Raw genomic sequence first — 20,438 nt, forward strand, 5'->3', positions numbered from 1 at the left:
GGCACATTTACAAATGCTGAACATAATATCTGGTCGACTAGCAGTCAAATAAATAAGAGAACCAATCATTCCACGATACTTAGTTTCATCAACAGATTTTCCCTGTTCATCTTTGTCGAGACTTGTTGAAGGACTCATTTGTGTGCCAATAGCTTTGGCACTGCTCATGCCGAATTTTTGGATCAGCTTATTTCTGTATTAAGTCTGACATATGAATGTTCCTTCTTCAGATTGTTGAATTTGAAGTCCAAGAAAGAATGTTAGTTCTCCCATCATACTCATTTCGAACTCACTTTGCATAAAATTTGAAAATTCCTTGCGCATAAGAGATTAGTACTACCAAATATAATATTATCAACATAAATTTGAATAATGAGATTACCTTCTGATGATATTTTAATAAACAGAGTAGTATCTACTTTACCTCTTGTAAATCCATGATTAATAAGAAAAGATCTTAATTTTTCGTACCATGCTCTTGGAGCTTGCTTCAGCCCGTACAGTGCTTTAGTTAGCTTATACACAAGATATGGAAATTCTGAGTCTACAAACCCAGGGGGTTGTTTCACATATACTTCCTCTTAATGAAACCATTTAAAAAGGCACTTTTAACATCCATCTTAAATAACTTGAATCCTTTAAAAGATGCATATGCCAACAGAATGCGAATAGATTCCAGTCGAGCTACTGGGGCAGAAGTTTCATCATAGTCGACTCCTTCTTGTTGTGAATATCCTTGAGCAACTAATCTAGCTTTGTTTCTTACAACTTTTCTGAAGACCCACTTTGTCCCTATCACAGGAATGTTTTTAGGTTTGGGTATCAATTTCCATACTTGATTTTTGTCGAATTCTTGAGAGCTCCCCTGGTTTTTATTCCTTCATTTGGATCTCCTATGATGAATTTTTAAAGATATTCAGGTTCACTTCTCTATTCGTTTGGGCAAGTTGTCTGAGTAGTCGACTTTTTCGGTGGTTCTGGTGGATTGTTGCTGGTTTCATTTGTTGATTCTGACACGGCATCGGATCCACCAGTCGACTTTTGTGTTTTGCTTGTCTCCGTATTTTCTTGAGTTTGATCTTCATCACCTGCAATAATACCTTTCTCGACCAAGGGGTTATTTTCATCAAATATAATATGCACAGATTCTTCCACACACATCGTGTGTTTGTTGTATACTCTAAAAGATCTACTATTTAATGAGTAACCCAGAAAAATACCTTCATTACTTCTTGGATCAAATTTTTCAAGATTGTCCTTACCATTATTGTGTATGAAACACTTACTCCAAAGGGATGAAAGTAGCTAATATTAGGACGTTTACCTTTCCACAATTCATAAGGGGTTTTCTTTAGAATTGGCCTTATAAGACAACGGTTGAGAATGTGACATGCACTACTTACTCCTTCTGCCCGGAAATGGTGTGGTAGAGAATGATATAGTAGCATCGTTCTTGCCATATCTTGTAGTGTTCTATTTTTCCGTTCCAAAACACCATTCTATTGAGGTGATCTTGGTGCAGAGAAATTATGTGTATATCATTGATCGTTACAGAAGTCTTCAAATGCTCTACTTTCAAATTCTCCTCCATGATCAGTTTGTATTGTTGTAATCAGATACCCTTTTTCTCTTTCAACTTTCTTATAGAAAACCTCAAAATTTAATAATGCTTCATCCTTATGAGATAAGAAAATCACCGAAGTAAAACGCAAATAATCATCAACAATAACAAAAGCATATTTTTTTCTCCTATTCTAGCAGTTCTAGTAGGTCCATATAAATCCATATGAAGCAATTGCAAGGGTTTAGAAGTGGATACAATATCCTTATTTTTGAAAGATTTTCTAGTTTGTTTTCCAATTTGACAAGCATCACATATATGATTTCTAGAGAAATTCAATTTTGGTAAACCAATAACTAATGCTTGGAAAGTTTTTCAATCAGATGCATGCTTGCATGACCAAGTTTCCTATACCACAACCAGGGATCATCAGACATAGAAGGTAAACAGATATGACCGTCAATATTTTCAAAACCATCAAGAATATAAACATTTTCAGACCTTTTACCTAGAAGGATTGTTTTACATGTCTCATCTTCAATAACACAATCTATTTTCTTAAACTTTACCTCATATCCTGAATCACATAGCTGACTTATGCATAGAAGGTTGTAGTTAAGCCCATCAACAGGTAAACCGCAGTGATATCATAGTTGTTATTGAAGGGGGTCATTCTGGTACTGATTATTTTTCCTTTTGAATCATCGCCAAACTTAACGCTTCCTCAGTCTATTTTTGTAACTTCTTTGAACAAGTTTTTATCACCTATCATGTGGCTGGAACAACACTGTCTAAGTACCATTTTCCTTTGCGATTTCTTCGGTAGTGTTCCTGCAAAGCATAGTGATCACTTTCTTTTAGGTACCCAAGCTTGCTTGGGTTCTGGTTAGTTAGTGTTACTAGGTTCAGCATCATTTTTGGGTTTCCAAATCCATTCTGAAATATTAGACTTATGAAAACAATAATAAGAAGATTTATGTCCACTTTTATTGCAGTAGTGACATGTAATTCCTGACCCATTTTGGGTCTTTCAGTAGTGTTAGTACTAGTCGACTCAGTTCTGGCTGGTCCTTTTCCAGTTGACTTGTAAGTCGTCTGGTTTGACCTAATAGAACTGTGACTGGTGGATTTGCGCATGCCGTTGAGTTGCATTTGTAATTCCTCAAACTTTTCTTGAAGTACTTCTTTTTCGATTTCACATACTTCATGTTTGATTTTCCAGTCTTTTACTTCTTTGTTGAGACTCTTTAGTTCATCCATCATTTTTTGAGACTCTTTCAAAGTGAGATTAAGAATATCCTGCAATTCATTACATCTTTCACAATTATAAGACCTTACCTCGTTTGTTTCACCTCGAGCCATGAAGCAGTTTTCATTGTTATCTTTGCATTCATCGTCTGAAATGTCCTCGTTTGTCTAGCATCCTGAAAGTTTGTTCATATCATTTTCCATAATTGTCATGAAACAAAGATTTGCTACCTCTTCGTGTTTTGAATTGTCTTCATCACTCCAGCTTCCAAATGATTTGTTTTTGTTGAAACCTCTCGAGATTTTTCTTTTTAGATCTGGACATTTAGCTTGAATATGTCCAAATCTTCCACAATCATAGTATTTTCCATCATTCTTATCTTGTTCGTTATATTTCCTGGTACGCCTAGGTGGAATCCTTCCTCTTCTCGTGTTCCTGAATCTTCTCATTAAGCCATACATGTTTCTTGACATCCTAGCAATTTCTTCTTGGAGAGCTTCAGGATCATCATTGATATCATTCTCAGTTATCTTAGTTGTGGCCTTGAACGCAACTATTTTCTTCTTTTCTTCTTGGTTTATTTTCTTGATATGCGTTTTTTCGAAAGCTATGAATTCTCCATGAAGTTCATCATATGATAACTTATTCAGATCCTGTGATTCAAGTGTGAATACTTTAGTTTGCCGAGTGGTTGGTAAAAATCTAAGAATCTTTCTAACTTGATCACCGCCTGAGTATGGTTTGCCGAAAGCCTTTAAGTTGCTAATGATTTTACTGAATCTGGAAAACATTTCCTCAATGGATTCTCATTCTTTCATCTGGAAGAGTTCATAATCGTGAACCAGCATGTTGATATGTGTTTCCTTCACTTTGTTGGTTCCCTCGTATGTAACTTCAAGCATATCCCACATTTCTTTGGTTGTATCACAGTTAGAGATTTTCTCATATTCTTCACCACTTATAGCATTATAGAGTAAATTTCTTGCTTTATTGTTGACTTACACAACTGCCATTTGCTCATCTGTATATGAATCTATATCTTCAGGATCAGCAAGAGGTTGAGCAGTAGCCGGCAGAGGATAATTTCCCTTTTTGATGACTCTCCACACTTTAACATCATATGCCTTAGCATATATTTCCATACGTACTTTTCAGTGGGAGAAATGTTGTCCATTGAAGTATGGTGGACTTACTTGGGAAGTACCTTCTTGAAAGAGTGCTCTCGTGATAACTTGATTAGCCATGATCATTTCTCACAAGCTGTTAAGCAAAAAGAAAAGTGTGACCTGATAATAGGCGAAATCTAGGTGATTTAGCTATTGTTTATGCGTCCGCTTGATTATATTCCGATGACATATTATGGTTAATTGATGAAAAATAGGCTCTAATTGTGATATGTATACATTGTAGGATGAGGAGCCTAAATGATGCTTTCAAGAGGAGATTGGAATAATTTATGAGCAAGAACAACCCCTCGAAGTCGAGTGTGCGCAAGGACGAGACGGAAAAATGGACAAAATCGAGCTACTGAAGTGCGCTAAGTATTGCGCTAACTTTCAAACTTCGCGCGATACTTCGCGAGCTTTCCAGAAGAAGTGCGCTAAGTATTGCTCTAACTTTCAAACTTCGCGCAATAGTTCGCGAGCTTTTCTGCCTGGAATCCAGAAGAAGCGCGCGAAGTATCGCGCGAACTACATACATCGCGCACTTGTTCGCGCGTTTTCGATCCGGAGAAACGTTATTTAGGGGTAAAATTGGAATTCCTTCTTAATCCCACTCAATTTACATAAAGCAAAAACTTCATTATTGTATAGATCAGATTTTAAGGGAGAAAAGCCATAGAAGAAGGAGGAGCTTCATCTTGGAGCAAGGATTCAAAGAGTTCTTCTAAACTTTCTTCTATTTGTTTATTTATATTATGTTTAAGACTTTTATTGTTGATTTTTATGTGAATATGAGTAGCTAAAAACTCTAATATTCTTGGGTCATGGATGTTAGATGATCTTGTTATTTGAAGCTTAGATTGAAGATCTTGAATCTATTGTTATGGGTTGTTTATTTGATTCTGCTTCTAATTATTTTACTGCATAGCTAAAAGTGAAATATTATTTACGAATCTTGAGTTAAACTTGAAAAAGGAAATTCTTGATTGCATATAGAATCAAATAGAGCAAGATCCGGATCCTGGGCATCGGGTGAAAGATTCGCAATTAAGATAGACATATACTTAATTGCCTTGCTTGGTTGAAAAATAGGAGTTGTAAATGCATTTGAGTTAATATTAATACCATAGACATATAGGTATTAATTTAACTTGAATAGGTGCATAAGAACTCGAAATATTCTTATGAATATTATTAACCCTATAATCAATAACCCGGATAATTCAATAAATCAATCTTAAGCTAAAATAGTAGCATAATTTCTAGCAAGTCCATGACCCGGGAATATATTTATCCAAATTGTTATAAATATATTGTGAAATTGGTGCAGTAATTTTGTATTGAATTATTGTGCAATTACTAGGTAAATTGTAACTTGGTTCTTTATATATTTTGTGATAATTTAGCTTGAACTGATAATTGTTTGAGTCTACATCAGTCGAGAAGTTGATCACAATTTCTCGTGGGAACGATACTTTACTTACTACTATATTACTTGTCGATCGCGTACACTTGCGTGAGTGTTTTGGTCGCAACAAGTTTATGGCGTCGTTGCCGAGGAATTAGACATTAACTATTCCTCTGGGTTAGACTTTTATGATTATCTTTACAAGTTTATTTTCTTTTCTTTTTGTAAATATGTTATTTTTATAACTATTTGATTTTTCTCTTAGTATGTTTCTAGTTCTCTCAGGATGACATCTGAAGATGAAATATACAGAGGTAAGGTTTATGGCCCGTATTTTTGGGCTAGTAATGACCTCACCTTTTGGACATCTGAATTTGAATATGGGAGTAAGGGTTGGTATTGGGACGGATATTCTCGATTAGTGGATTCTGCGAAACGACATTGTTTACTAACAACGGTGATGAAAGATTGGTCTAAGGAGAGAGATGAGCTTGCACAAAAAAGTGATAATTTTGGCTTGGTTGTGCATAACTTGGATTCAGAATTGAGTGCAAAGGTTGATGCGTGTAACGCCCAACAATTTAATGATAAGTTGTATGAAGCTGAAAAAAATCTTCTAGACCAAATAGAGGAGCTAAAACAAGAATATCAATCATTAGATCATATTTTTCTTGAGGATGTCCATGTTAAGAAGAGTGCTCTAGAGTCATGTGAGGGAGTAGATAACATTACTTTAGAAGAATTGAGTGTTTGTATAAATGGGGATGTAAATAGTAGTAAAATTCATGAGTTATGGCGCATTAGACCTCATTCCAATTATTTTTTCACATTGTGTTTAGATAGTAAGAGAGTAATCGAGCCACCTGACCTTATGGGGAAGTGAAAGAGTGAGGATGAAAGTGTCTATATTCTTGAATTTATTGTGCCAAAAAGCAAAAATTACATTCCTCATCCAAAGACCGAGAAGTGTCGAGTGAAAAATTTATTACTTGGCCTGGTTATCTTTGTATCCCCACCAAAGAAGCATAGCGACAGACTTGATGCCTTGTTAGGGGTACAATTCATAAGTTCAAGGTGGAAGCAAAAAGTGGTTCACATCGTTCCACGATGTTAAATTAGGCACTTGTTGGGAGGCAACCCAGCTTTACTGCTTTCTTTTATTTTTATTTATTTTAGTTTTCTACCTTTGTAGCATTTGTTGTAGGATTATGAGCATAGAAGAAAAGCCACTGAAAGTGTGCAAATGCGAGGCAGCTGGTTGGAACTAGTGTGAGGTACCCACACAAAGGACCATCCTAGGGAGAAGTCTGAGTACACCGTGAGCTGCCAGTGCTTCGGTCTTTGGCCTTTCAGGGAGTTTCTTATCCACCCTTGTTATTTTTTGCTTTTATTTGTGCATTGGGGACATTGCACTCTTTTAAGTGTGGGGTCGGAGAATTCCTTTGGATAATTAGCTTTTTAGTATTTTAGCTTCTTATTTCTTTTCTTCCTAGTTGTGTAGTATTTTAGAAGATTAATTTTTTTTTTTTTTTTGTGAAAAAAAAAGGTAGAAAATTAGACTTTTCCCTACGATGGATCTTTTAGACTAATTTTCTTGAGGGAAGTGAGTCTAGAGAAAACAACAAAAAGATTTTTTTATATATATTTTTTCTTAGGTAGTGTAGCAATTCCCCCCTGGTTTTTCTTTAAGCCGCGGTTCTTTTCCAAGGGTTTATCTTGAACCGGGCATAGGTAGTTTTTAATTTCTATTTTTATATTTTTATTTGCAGACTAAAATAAGGAGTTATAAGCTATAGAAAAGTGAACCCATAAAGTTGATACACCTGAACACAATAGACCCTAGCGTATAACGCTTAGTCTTAATTGTTGAATCTCTTGGAAAGTGCCTTAAATTGTATGTTTGTTACTGAATTGACTGCTCGTAATGGAGTGTCTTGATAAGCTGATCTGGAATGAGTCATATGCCATGTGTGGTGAGTATTTGTGTAGTCCATGTATTGTACTTGTGTCTAGAACTTGCCCGGTATGTGAATTGAAGCGAAATTTGAGGTGATACTCGGTTTGAAAAATGATGTTAGGCTTTCTTTGACCTTTTTGAGCTTAATTCCTTATTAAAAATAAAATTTGTCCCTAGTTAACCCTTTTGAGCCTTTAGACTTTTTGTTTGGCACCCGCATTACAAGCCTATACCCTTTTGTTCTTAATTGACATTATTTTGATCCTTTTACCTCTTAAAGTACTTTAATTGTGAGAAGAGCGCTAAAAGAAGTAAGAAGGAAATAAGTGTGGGGTGGATTTTGAGTGGAACCAATAAAAGGATAAAAGGTGCACTTATGTTGTAAACAAATACACCACTAGCAGAAATTGAGTGACAAGAAAAAAAAAGATGATTACATTGTGTTTTGCTCTAGCTAGTGGGAATGAATTAATAAAGTGCTTAAAGAAGAAGGGCGTATTTGTGGGATGATATTGTGTATGAATAAGAAGTGGGTTGAAGAATTTACACTAAAAATTGCTCGTGTGATGTGTTAAAGTGCTTAGGGGTTGAGTCACTATTCCTAAATACATCTTACCCGTCCCTTAGCCCACAATACAACCATGAAAAAGTCCTAATTGATTTTGGATCGAGCTAGCCTACCTTGGTAGAGATTTACATTAAGGGCAAGCTTATGGTACCAATTGCATGCATGTGACCTCTTTTGTGAGAGTGAGTGATTTCCTTGATATATGTGAATATATGAATTGAATGTGGTGGATTGAACTCAGTTTTTGTTGATGTAATTGTGAGGGCATATGAATCGTGACGGAGAAGCAAGTCTTGATTTCTGTGTAGAGTACTTTGAGGAAATATAAATATTGCATGGCACTTGAGAGTTGGCTTTAGGATTGTTCACTACTAGGAGTGATACATGTACATTGTTCTAGGTGTAATGCGTTAAAGGAAATGGTTGAGCGAAGGATTCTCTAGAGAATATAGTTGATTGCTCGAGGACTAGCAATGAATTAAGTGTGGGGTGTTGATAATAGGCAAAATCTAGGTGATTTAGCTATTGTTTATGCGTCCGCTTGATTATATTCCGATGGCATATTATGGTTAATTGATGAAAAATAGGCTCTAATTGTGATATGTATACATTGCAGGATGAGGAGCCTAAATGAAGCTTTAAAGAGGAGATTGGAATGATTTATGAGCAAGAACAACCCCTAGGAGTCGAGTGTGCGCAAGGACGAGACGGAAAAATGGACAAAATCGAGCTACTGAAGTGCGCTAAGTATTGCGTTAACTTTCAAACTTCGCGTGATACTTTGCGAGCTTTCAAGAAGAAGTGCGCTAAGTATTGCGCTAACTTTCAAACTTCGCGCAATAGTTCGCGAGATTTTCTGCCTGGAATCCAGAAGAAGCGCGCAAAGTATCGCGCGAACTACATACATCGCGCACTTGTTCGCGCGTTTCCGATCCGGAGAAACGTTATTTAGGGGTAAAATTGGAATTCCTTCTTAATCCCACTCAATTTATATAAAGCAAAAACTCCATTATTGTATAGATCAGATTTTGAGGGAGAAAAAGCCATAGAAGAAGGAGGAGCTTCATCTTGGAGCAAGGATTCAAAGAGTTCTTCTAAACTTTCTTCTATTTGTTTGTTTATATTACGTTTAAGACTTTTATTGTTGATTTTTATGTGAATATTATTAGCTAAAAACTCTAATATTCTTGGGTCATGGATGTTAGATGATCTTGTTATTTGAAGCTTAGATTGAAGATCTTGAATCTATTGTTATAGGTTGTTTATTTGATTCTACTTCTAATTATTTTATTGCGTAGCTAAAAGTGAAATATTATTTACGAATCTTGAGTTAAACTTGAAAAAGGAAATTTTTGATTGCATATAGAATCAAATAGAGCAAGATCCGGATCATGGGCATCGGGTGAAAGATTCGCAATTAAGATAGACATATACTTAATTGCCTTGCTTGGTTGAAAAATAGGAGTTATAAATGCATTTGAGTTAATATTAATACCATAGACATATAGGTATTAATTTAACTTGAATAGGTGCATAAGAACTCGAAAGATTCTTATGAATATTATTAACCCTATAATCAATAACCCGGATAATTCAATAAATCAATCTTAAGCTAAAATAGTAGCATAATTTCTAGCAAGTCCATGACCCGGGAATATATTTATCCAAATTGTTATAAATATATTGTGAAATTGGTGTAGTAATTTTGTATTGAATTATTGTGCAATTACTAGGTAAATTGTAAATTGGTTCTTTATATATTTTGTGATAATTTAGCTTGAATTGATAATTGTTTGAGTCTACATCAGTCAAGAAGTTGATCACAATTTCTCGTGGGAACGATACTTTACTTACTACTATATTACTTGTCGATCGCGTACACTTGCGTGAGTGTTTTGGTCGCAACATGACCCAAGCTCTTATACCAATTGAAAGTACAAGAAGGGGGTGAATTATTTATTTTTAATTTTAATAGGTAATAGTTGACTAGTTTTACGATTAGTCGACTGGATGTAAGAACTTGATACTGGAAAGGACAGAAATTAAGATGCAGAATTTAAATGCAGGAATAAAGACACCATAGTTTTTATACTGGTTCGGATTCAATGTGAATCCTAGTTCATTCCCCTTGGGTTGCAAGGAAGTTCTTTTTCGTGAATGAGTTTCTTCAAGAGTATAGAGAAAGGTGTGATCTACACTAATCGCTTAGAGGCTACTTCACTCGTTTCGTTTTTATACAATGCCTCACCAGTGTTGTTCGCTTTTTCTTATTTAACTTGTTACACATCAGATCTAGTAGAGCTACAATATTTGTTTGTAATAGAATAAAGAGAGGGTATTTGGTTTGATCAAAGTATGTATGTCTAAGGCTTGATGCTGAGTATAAATACTTTGGTGAAGGCCGTTTGCTAAAGAGATTTGACAACCCAAGAGATTTGATCCTTGGAAAGATATTGATTCTTTCCAAGAATAAGGTTATTTGCCATTGCTCTTCTTTGATGAGAGGGCATTTGTAGCTTTCCTTCTACAGATCTTGATGATGCGGGTTTACTCCTTAATTGTTGGTCCTTCCGAAAATAGCAGGTTGATTAATCATCTTACAAGATTTTCGATGCTTCTTTTCCGCTTCAATCTTCCGGATTGAATGTGCTGGACTTGATTGATGCCTTAAGTTTAGGCTTGATTGATTCCTTTCATCGTAGCTGTCCATTGATTTTGTGATCTTTGCTGGCCTCGGATTGCTTTCCTTAAGTTTCCTGATTGATTTCGTCCATCTTGTAGTAACTCTTTCATTCCTTGATCTTCTCTAATTGATTCCTTCCATCTTTGAATTGTTATCCATAATTTCCTGCACATATATATTATTTGCATCAATAAAATTAGATCTAACAGGGCCTTCTTCAGCCCCACGGGAACAAGTTGAGCCATCCTCACCCCCACGGGAACAAGTGGTCGCGGATGCAGGTTCATTTGCAGTCAGATGGAGTACACGGATGACAGCCTTAGAATAGGAAATAGCAGGGTCACGGAATTGGGGACTAGAGTTGATGCTTTAGCCACCCAAAATGCGAAGTCGGAGAAAAAAATAATGGGCTGGTTGCGTGTGTTGGGAAGGGCGTGCCATCTCAACCCCGGCACTGTCTCCGATCAAGACTAATCTTCCAAGGAAGTTCCTTTACCTCGCATTACTTTATTTTGTATGACATGGGGACATGCCATCATTTAAGTGTGGGATGGGGGATACTTTGTTGGTTTGTTGTATGTAGAATTTCGTAGTTTATTTACATAAATCATTTTCGACTTGTCCTGGCGATGGATATCATTTAACTGGTTTCTTGAGGGACTAAAGTTGAAGAAAGAAAAAAACACAAAATGATTTTCTTTTGTAGTAATGTATCAATTCCCCTTGGTTTTTCTTTAAGCCACGGTTCTTTTTCAAAGGTTTCATTTGAACTGGGTATAGTTAGTATTTTTTGTTGTTAGTAGGAACCTGTGGGATATGAGCGGAAATAGGCATAGGATCTCTTAACGTCGGAATGCCTTGAATATAGCGGGTACTTTCGTGTGATGCTTAGGCTTAGTTGTCAACTCTTGTTAGAATGCATTAAACTGTATGTTCTTAATTTGGCTTAAGTACCTTGATCAGAGTGTTTGATGACCCAATCTGGAGTGAGTCATGGGCCATGTGTGTGTGATGCTTGTTGTATTCTGTGCACGACATTTGATGCCTAGAACTTACTTTGTGTGTCTGCAAAGTGAAATATTAATCTTGTTTAGTCTGGGAAGTGATATATGTATTTCTTTGTTGAACCATATATATACTTCATCCACCCATTTGTTATGTATCATAATTAACTCCATTGAGCCTGTAATCCTATTTCTTTGGCAACCACACTACAAGCCTTAACCATTTTTTTAAACTTTTTCACCTCTCATGAGCACTTGAATTGTATGAACTTTGTAAAAGTTAAAGTGTAGGGTGGTTGGTTTGGTTTTTGAGTGGAACTAATGAGATAAGGAGAAAGGTGCATTGTTTTAAAAAAGTAAGAGCGACTTGAATTTTAAAAAAAAAGTATATATAGTTGAATTGTTGTGAAAAGTATTCCTTAATAAGTGGTGGCTCTTGATGTAATTGTGCTTAAAGAAAAATGGAGTTAATATATAGTGATGTGAAGGTGGAGTCATGGTTTGACATAAGTGTGAGGTTTTGGATGTTAACGTACATGTATTAAAGTGCTTAGGGAGGTGTAGCCACTCATATATCTAAATGTATCCTACCCGTCCCGTAGCCTACATTACAACCAAATAAAGCCCTACTTGATCCTAGACTGAACAAGCTCGATTAGTAGAGTAGTACACTATGGGCAAGTCTATGGCGCATCTTTTGTAGCATATGAATGTCATTTCTGAGGGTGAGTGAATTCTGTTTATATTGAAGTTCCTCAGCGTGTGTGCATGTTATTGATTGTGGAATGAGTCTTTTTTGTTGTGAGCAAGCACTTGATTCATGAAGGAAAGGTAAATAAGCCGGTTAGGAATATTGTGTGGCTCGCGGGAGTCAACTCTTGAGGTGTGGATGTTACACTAATGTACTCAATCTATGAGGAATATTCTTGGTGTGACGAGTTAGGGAAGTCGCTCAGGGAAGATAGGCCTCTGTAGAGTGTGGTTTAATTGCTCAAGGACAAGCAAAGATTTAAGTGTGGGATGTTGATAGTAGACGATAATTACGCAATTTAGATACTATTTACACTCTAATTTGGCCGCACGTTATCAATATTTGAATGTAAAAGATAACAAAATGCTCTAATAAAGAGTTTTACGTTTTGCAGGAGCCACTCCGAGCTATGAGGAAGCTAAAGAGTGTTTTGGAATCAATATGGAGCGTGGAAGGCCAATCGGAGGATAGCACGGTTGAAAAGGAGAAAGAAGAGCAAGTTCCAATTCCGCGGTCAGCTCCTTGATCAGATCCACTACCGCAGACAGAACAATTGTCAAATCCGCAATCAGGTCCGCGATCCAATCCGCGGCCACGGACGGGCTGATAGGAGCCAAGAAGCCAGGGTTAAATATATAATTTTCAGGGCAACTAACCTAAACCTATATGAAGCCTAATTCGTCCTAAAGAGAAGGAGAGTTGTTTTTAGAGAGATTTTGAAGGCAAGAACACGTAAGAAAGACAGAGAATTTTCGTTAGAGTTTTATTCTTCTTCTTTTTAATTCTATTGATGATTATGACTTTATTTAGTGAATTTTTATCTCTTAGTATGAGTAGCTAAACCCATCATATAGGGTTGATGGAACCAATTGTTGGATGAAGTGTTGATTATGTTTTGATATAATTGAGCCATTTTCACTCTATGATTGTTCAACTGCGTATCGTCTTGTGATTAATTGAAAGGGCTCTTGATTAATCGTGTCTAGTTATCTTGTGTTGCTTGAGAAAGAGCACTTGGTTAGATTGTTGTTGAACAACACCACTTTCGGGTAAGTTAAGAGTTTAATTAATTGAATTTAAAAGCAGCGTTAGAGATAACGAAGCTTTGGTGGGATAATTCCGAGTTGCATAAATTGTTAGTTAGAGTAGTTCGAGAGAATGCTTCTAGTAAATTATCGTAATTGATCGAGAGATAGTTGCGGTAACCCAGAACTCATATTTCTTATAGAGTGTTACGGCGATATTATAGCTAACGGGTCAGGAATTAATCCGACAATTGGGGAAATCAATAACCCAAGACCATTTTACCATTGATTTCAACTCTATTTTTTATTATTGCTATTTTTCTTTAGTTAACTAAATTCTACTCATTATCCATCAAAAATCTTGCATCCGGGAATTGTTTGAGCTTATCATTAGCAGTGGTAAAAGTTGTAGCAAATAGGTTAGTTCCCTGTGGGATTCGATTCCGGACTGAACCGGATTATATATTTGCAGTGACCGCTAAATCCTTTTTATAAGACATAGTTGGGCGTGATCATGAACAAACAAATAATCGTCCATCTCGCAACAACACTGTAGAAGAATAACATTCTGAAATTTCATGTTCTCAAGTTAGGTTCTATAGTGCTTCAGATTGCATATAAAACCTGCATATGTTACTCTAAAAGTGACTTGATTGATATTTGACAAGTAGCATAAACCAGGTGCAAATTATCTGAACTCATAGTACAAACATACTGTTTCAGTGATTCACAACATGCTGCAGGTTTAAGGCCATTTGACAATTAAAAGCCACTCTGATTACAACATATACACATGTGATAACATTATGAAGAAAATGAAGAAGAAGCAGTTTCTCTCAAATGCACGTTGGTAGGCCATTGACCACGGACACCACCTTGTTCCTCCTCATCTATAAATATTATCAAATCATCGGTCCTCCTAAGAGCTCCATGAGCCACCACTATCGCCACCCCAACAGCTATCCCTGATACCACGTTCATAGTTGATATTGAAATCAACAAGACCATTGTAAATATAGACAAGACGGCCAAAACCACACGTTCATCCACAATGTACCCGAATACTACCAAAGGGTTATCGCGGAGGAAATAAAGAAAGAGCCATGCAGCCAACGTGATGAGGAATACGACGAGAGAAACTGGGTGCCACAAGAGGCTTAAGAATATAACGAAAAGGATGATGATCAAGTAGTTCATGTGGAAGTAGGATGAATTGGTTTTGATACGTAAAAGGGCATCGCCGGAGCTTTCAGGGAGAGAGAAAGAGAGCATTTCCTTCCAGGGGCGGCGCGTGCCTAGCAGGAGACCGCCTGATGATCTCATCATCCCCATGTCGTCCGATGATGTTGTACTTGTGGGTATTGTCCCATATGTTGTCATTTTCCTTGGAGATTTTCTTCTCAGAGAGAAAATCTCAAAGGGAAAATGAGGGGGGGAGAGAGAGGAATTTGGAAGGACGATTGGCAATTGAGGGAAGTTGCAGTCTCTCTCGGATAATTTCCTTGTTTCTCTCTAGGGGCCGTGTTTTTCTTTTCTTTGTGTTCTTTTTTTCATATTATATTTCTATTTCTTCTTCCTGTTTTTATTTCGTGAAGTATTAGTCGATGGCCTGAGGCAGAGCACTCAATAGGTTAGGGTAACCTTCAGTGGCGAAGCCACATAGTGATAAGGGTGGTCAATTGACCACCTTTCGTCGAAAAATTGTACTATGTATATAGGTAAAATATTACATTTTAGAGGTATATACCAACCCCAGAAAAACTCTGAATACAGACTTAGATAGTTTCTACAGACAGATTATTTTTTTCCTCTACTTATGTGCGGCATGATTTATAGAACCCGTAAACTTATGGAGTATTTAATAGTGAATGAACAAATCTTGCACATTCCTTTTATTATTTAAGGGACTTGTGAATAAAAGACAATCCTATAATATGTACCCTTGTGTTCTACCATAGAAAGTTCCGCAAATTCAATCAATTGAACATTGTGTAAAAATTAGTTAGGCATTGATACAAGTTTGACTTGTTTTGATATAGTATAAACAACCATCAAGCTATCTGCAGACTGCCTTTATGATAAATCCAACGAATTAATGGTACCAGTAATCATTATACCATGAACACATATTGAGAAGTAACACGACAGGAAGTAGTGTTTTCGACTAACTTTTTCCACATAATTAATGAACAAAATTCCATCTATATATGCTGCAAGTATTACTACCACAATCGTCTCAAAGAATGGAGTATATTACTACATTACCTAGAATGGCGCAAAATGTAGCAACCAAAAAATGAAAAATGACTATAGAGTTTCAACAGATACAGATAGATTATGTGGCTATTCGAGTGCAAGCTATTGATACAGAGATGAAACAAGTAAGCAGTTCAGAAGAAGCTGCGGCAGGTATATCACTTGGTCCCAGAAAGGAGTTCAAGTGTGAGATCTCCCACTCCTATTGGCGGGCCAATACTGCAACGGGCTGTGTTATGTAATTGTATTGCATCTTTTATCTTCTGAAACTGCATAAATTATTACCGCCGAAAAGGTTATTCATCTGGAATGAAAGTAGTAAATGGTAGCTAATAAAGTCCAAATGGAAAAAAGAAAAAAAAAATCAGATGTCTTACTTTGGCCAGTGAGCAAGAGAAGGACTCTAGTTGTCCATCAGCTCCGCGATAGAAATGGAAATATGGAAGGACTTTTACATTCAAAGCCTTGCACATTGGCTTATTTGCATCAAAATTCACTTTCAGAAACATGATTTCGGGGTTCTCCTGGGCAATTCTGCAGAGCTGCCAAGTGAAAAATGCAAAATCAAATTCTAGAGAATAGCAGAGAAAGCAACCTTAAAGACCAGATATCTTCTTAAAGTGGCTAATGGAAAATTCAAACCATTGTTCAACTCAAGTAATCATGGAAAGCATATAGCAAAGGAAACCATATATGCAATGCAAAAGACTTCGGGTGAGGAGATCAATTAAAATACTTTCAAATAAGCTTATTCAAAAGTCATTATCCTGTTCTTGTAGCTCAACAAAACCACATTAAGGAAATGGACCACCAGTAAAATTCAAGAAGCAGGATGATGTTTCAAATTTATTATGCTTTTGCACAATCCATTATTTGATTAGTATCATGAATCAATTTCAGAGACAAGAAATGTTTGGCTTCCTTCCGATATTCTGTCTGCTAGGTTTAGAAGTAGCAAGTTCTCAGTACAAATGATCAGAGACATGATGAAATGGTGTTTTCCTTTAGGAGCACTAAGATCTGTTGTAGACTTCAATTTGAGATCCTTTGAGAACACATATAAGAGAGAAAGTGGGTGAAGAAAACCTAACCTGTTATGCAGGACAATAAGCAAACAGTGCCAGTTTTAGTTGGACATTATGATCAATAACCTTGAGATGTAAATGATTACAAACTGTAGTTTTCCCCAAAAGTTTGCAGTAAACAACCAAGTTTTGGCACAAAATCCACAAGAGAAATACAACTCTATTCAAAAGCTGAAGGCACACTGCATTTCTTTTGTTTTAGTTTCGCTGCAGAATGGATCTTGTACGTGAAGATGAATCAGTTTTAGACTTGTTCGAGTGCCCACATGTTTAGAAATGGATATACCCTTGTTTTTTTTCCCACTTTCAGCAATTGGATTATTGTACAGAATCTACTAGAACATCTTTGTGCTACATCGAATACAAACCTTACCATTTCCCATAACAAGACCCAACAAAAAGATCCACAAGAGAAAAAAACTTGTTATAAGGAAAATGTTCTTCTGCCCCTCTAACCAGGAAGCATCACAACCATGTCAATGCCATGGAATTATATTCTAAATGGACGTATAGAGCAGATTATAATGATCCCACTTCATATGAGTAGACAGTTACCAAAATAAGATATTTAGAAGTTGCTGAAAGATGAACTATCTTCTTGAAACTTGCTCTTTTACATTAAGAAATAATAGCATGGATGTAAAATTATAGGCTTTCATAATGGGTGCAGCAAGAAGTGCTCACCTTTGGAAATAGTGCTTTGCAGGAAGCACACCATGTTCCATAGAATTCTACAATAACAAGTCTTTCTCCAGCCTGACTAAGAGCATCAAGGAATTCTTGTGTCGAATGAATGTCAACCATGTTAGGCCCTGCATTTCGCTCCCACCATTTTGGTTCCTCTGTTCGAGTAACGGTAGCATGTACCTAAGAAGCATTGAACAAAAGACACAAAATGTGTAAAGAAGACTTTTAGGGATTTACATGTACACAGTAAAGAAGTCCACATGCAGATAAATGCATTTACTTGTTCATAAAATATAAAAATAAAAACCAATTCCTGCTCAAACCTCTCCACCAAGCTTAGATGGTCAAATTTAGAAGGGATGAGTAACAAACCAAATTTGGCAACTAAAATTCTAGCTGAACTCTCAAAAGAGAATAGAAACACGGTATATCAGAATTACTATAATAATAAAATGCGTCGCATTATGAAACTAAATTTGTGGTTATTAAAGTTTGTAACTGTTCGAAATGAGTTAATCTTTAATCTTTTTAAGATGGGAGCAAATAAACAAGCTTGTTGTAACAGAATCGAGAACCTGAATAGTAACCTTAGAGGAGGTGTTAACTGTCCCCTCTTTCCCACCAGTTAAATTTGAAAACCAAAGACCTATTCAAAGATCATAATGGGAAAGTTGGACGGCATAGTCAAATGCAGAAGGATTAGACATATGAAAGCAAGCATCAGTAAAACTGCACCATCACTGCACCACATGGTCCAGAAACCAACTTTGTATCAAGTGAGGACGCATATTGGCTTTGGCATCTAAGGCTGCTACATTGAGCCAAGGTCTCCATTGGGAGTTTGGGCACAAGGAAGCCCAGACGTAAACCAGTAAAGTTTGAACAGTTTGGAAGTTTCAAAATACAACGCTCATAAATACTACAAAGGGTCATAGACAGCATGCCATGGTTGGTAAGTGCATGACTTCCATGCCTATTATCTATACAGACCAATGTTTGAACAACCAGAAACACCTATGAATGAGTTTGATCCTTGAAATAGGAACTCTTCTCCCAACCTAACCTTTTCAGTTTCCCGTTTTCACTAGTTTGACAACAGATGCAGTAGAGTCTAGAGACTTCAACCTAAGCTAATTTACTAGAGGTCAATTTCCAACAGTCATTCTAGGCTGAGCTTATCTGGGGAAGAACACTTCAAACCTCGCAAGCAGAGAACTTTATCCTCGAGATCTTCGAAGAATCCAGAATTTAACTTAACTTTTGTCAACCGAAAAAAAAAACAGAATTGATGATAAGGATAGAAGAAGAAATGGCAAAAGAGAATTATGCATGTGGCTTTTAATGGGCTGCAACTGTTGCGATTATCATAGCAGAAGCTTCCTCACAATCAGAAGAGACAATGGATAATGCAGTGAGTCGATGTTACAATTATGGAGTAACCTATGAAACGAGGACTAGCTCGCGTGACAATTCTTATCACCAAATCCTAAGCCCTAAGCACAAAGGTATTCAGTTCTGTTACTCAAAAATTTGATCCACTATGAATGTTGATGCTATTACGCTAAAGTTAGTGGCCAGCCCGTGTTACAACTTTTTGGTTTTACTAGCATTCGGTAGATTGCTCTAGTCTGAACATTTTCAACTTAATAAAACCATGTCCTTTCATTACCCGATAAACATGAGGTCTTCGTCAGAACATTGCGCTAAATAACATATGTGGTGGATAATGGCAGTGTCCAACTTGCATGCACTTCAACTATTCCACATGGTACCTACATCCTCCCATCCAGGGTAACTTTGTTCACTAACATTTAAGCAAATAGGAAGAAATCACCTAGCTTTTTTGCCTCTCTGCTGGAATCTGACCCCTTGTTTCTCATGGTCTTCCTTCCAACTTATCCATTAATCGTATGTATCTTGACTACTAATTTAGTGGTTACTAAAATCAGCATAACAAAGACACTTAATTTCAATTTTGGTGTTAAAACAGAACAAAAAGGACAGCAGGATACCTAAAATGCTCCCTTCAGCTGCTAAAAACACAACTTGCAAAGAAATTTGAAGCATAAAAGACCTCAAACCTCAAGTGAGCTAAGCACAAATACTGGCCACCGTAAACAATATCCTCACTTAAAAAATTGAAATAATCTTAGGCAGTCAAAAAGAGAAAAAACTCAGTAAAAAGCAGGAATCTTTACCTTAAGAGCAGGAAATCGCTTGTTGGGCCTTAAAGAAATTCCGGAAACGAAATCCACAGAGGTTGAAGGAGAATCAGAAAGGGAGACAGCCCTTTTATGCAGCTTTTGATTTGATGTTTGGATAGAATTCAAAGATGAAGAGAATGAGGTGAACAATGAAGAATTTGAAGCAGAAGAAGAAGAAGAAGAACAGAAGCGTAAAGAGTTAAGAGAAAATCCCATTATATCAGCCATAGAAGAACACAAATAAAGTAAGAATCTTTAATATGTTTCTTAAATTTCTTCCTCTGAATCTTTTTTTAAGTATTTGGGGAATCTTAGTTCCTTATATATACACACACAAGATTGAGTAAAACCCAAGTAACATCAAAATGAGAAAATGAAGGCCATTGAATTGAAGGGGGCAATTTGATCTTTGATTTTTCGTGTGTTCCAATGGAGATATTGGCATTACTATGTGAAAATGGCGTATTACTGTTCAACTACTGCAAAAAGGCTTGACCACACAAACCCTGAATAAACATAAAAGCAAATTGCATGTGAAGAATTTGTGTGAACCATATTTTACGACGAGAACTATCTACTTAGATATTTGCTTCATTTTCTTTTTTTCTTTTTTTTCTTCTTCCTAATTTGATGGTTTGGTCAATGGGTGTCAGCCAGATGGGTCGGGTCGGATAAGGGCGGGTCAAAGCGGGTAATACAAAAAATGGATAAATTATCCAACCTGACCTATATTTAATGATAATAAACGGGTTAACCGGTGGATCTCGCTTCTTGAATCTGATTACTTTTGCGAGAATTACTAGTCTTTCAAACTTGAGAAACCCCCAATTTGTAGCT

At 36.4% G+C, this 20,438-nt stretch overlaps 3 protein-coding genes across 3 annotated transcripts; all 3 read right to left on the reverse strand.

The window, feature by feature from the left end:
* Nucleotides 1-1,917: 1,917 nt before the first annotated feature.
* Nucleotides 1,918-3,952, reverse strand: LOC104233766 (uncharacterized). The gene is made up of 4 exons (XM_070150701.1): nt 3,813-3,952; nt 3,041-3,590; nt 2,361-2,860; nt 1,918-2,155 (listed from the first exon to the last, which is right to left on the reverse strand). The coding sequence occupies exons 1-4, from the start codon at nt 3,950-3,952 to the stop codon at nt 1,918-1,920; spliced, it is 1,428 nt and encodes a 475-aa protein (XP_070006802.1).
* A 10,221-nt stretch (nt 3,953-14,173) lies between these two features.
* Nucleotides 14,174-14,701, reverse strand: LOC104233760 (PRA1 family protein F3). The gene has a single exon (XM_009787202.2). It carries the CDS (start codon nt 14,699-14,701, stop codon nt 14,174-14,176), a length of 528 nt encoding a protein of 175 aa, XP_009785504.2.
* Nucleotides 14,702-15,551: 850 nt separating this feature from the next.
* Nucleotides 15,552-20,149, reverse strand: LOC104233759 (thioredoxin-like 2, chloroplastic). The gene is made up of 4 exons (XM_009787200.2): nt 19,596-20,149; nt 17,395-17,577; nt 16,003-16,167; nt 15,552-15,894 (listed from the first exon to the last, which is right to left on the reverse strand). Exons 1-4 carry the CDS (start codon nt 19,827-19,829, stop codon nt 15,784-15,786), a joined length of 693 nt encoding a protein of 230 aa, XP_009785502.1. The 5' UTR covers nt 19,830-20,149; the 3' UTR covers nt 15,552-15,783.
* Between the last annotated feature and the right edge of the window lie 289 nt (nt 20,150-20,438).

The sequence above is a fragment of the Nicotiana sylvestris genome, chromosome 7 (assembly GCF_000393655.2).
Source record: "Nicotiana sylvestris chromosome 7, ASM39365v2, whole genome shotgun sequence".
Taxonomy (NCBI): Eukaryota; Viridiplantae; Streptophyta; class Magnoliopsida; order Solanales; family Solanaceae; genus Nicotiana; species Nicotiana sylvestris.

Coding starts and splice junctions, on each gene's coding strand:
- LOC104233766 (XM_070150701.1), bottom strand. CDS start 3,952: ATGGAAATATATGCTAAGGCATATGATGTTAAAGTGTGGAGAGTCATC. Junction 2,861..3,040: donor ACAATTCAAAACACGAAGAG/GTAGCAAATCTT, acceptor AATGAATTGCAG/GATATTCTTAATCTCACTTT. Junction 2,156..2,360: donor AGAAATCGCAAAGGAAAATG/GTACTTAGACAG, acceptor TCTATGCATAAG/TCAGCTATGTGATTCAGGAT.
- LOC104233760 (XM_009787202.2), bottom strand. CDS start 14,701: ATGGGGATGATGAGATCATCAGGCGGTCTCCTGCTAGGCACGCGCCGC.
- LOC104233759 (XM_009787200.2), bottom strand. CDS start 19,829: ATGGCTGATATAATGGGATTTTCTCTTAACTCTTTACGCTTCTGTTCT. Junction 16,168..17,394: donor GCAAAGCACTATTTCCAAAG/GTGAGCACTTCT, acceptor TTCACTTGGCAG/CTCTGCAGAATTGCCCAGGA. Junction 15,895..16,002: donor TCTCTTGCTCACTGGCCAAA/GTAAGACATCTG, acceptor TAATTTATGCAG/TTTCAGAAGATAAAAGATGC.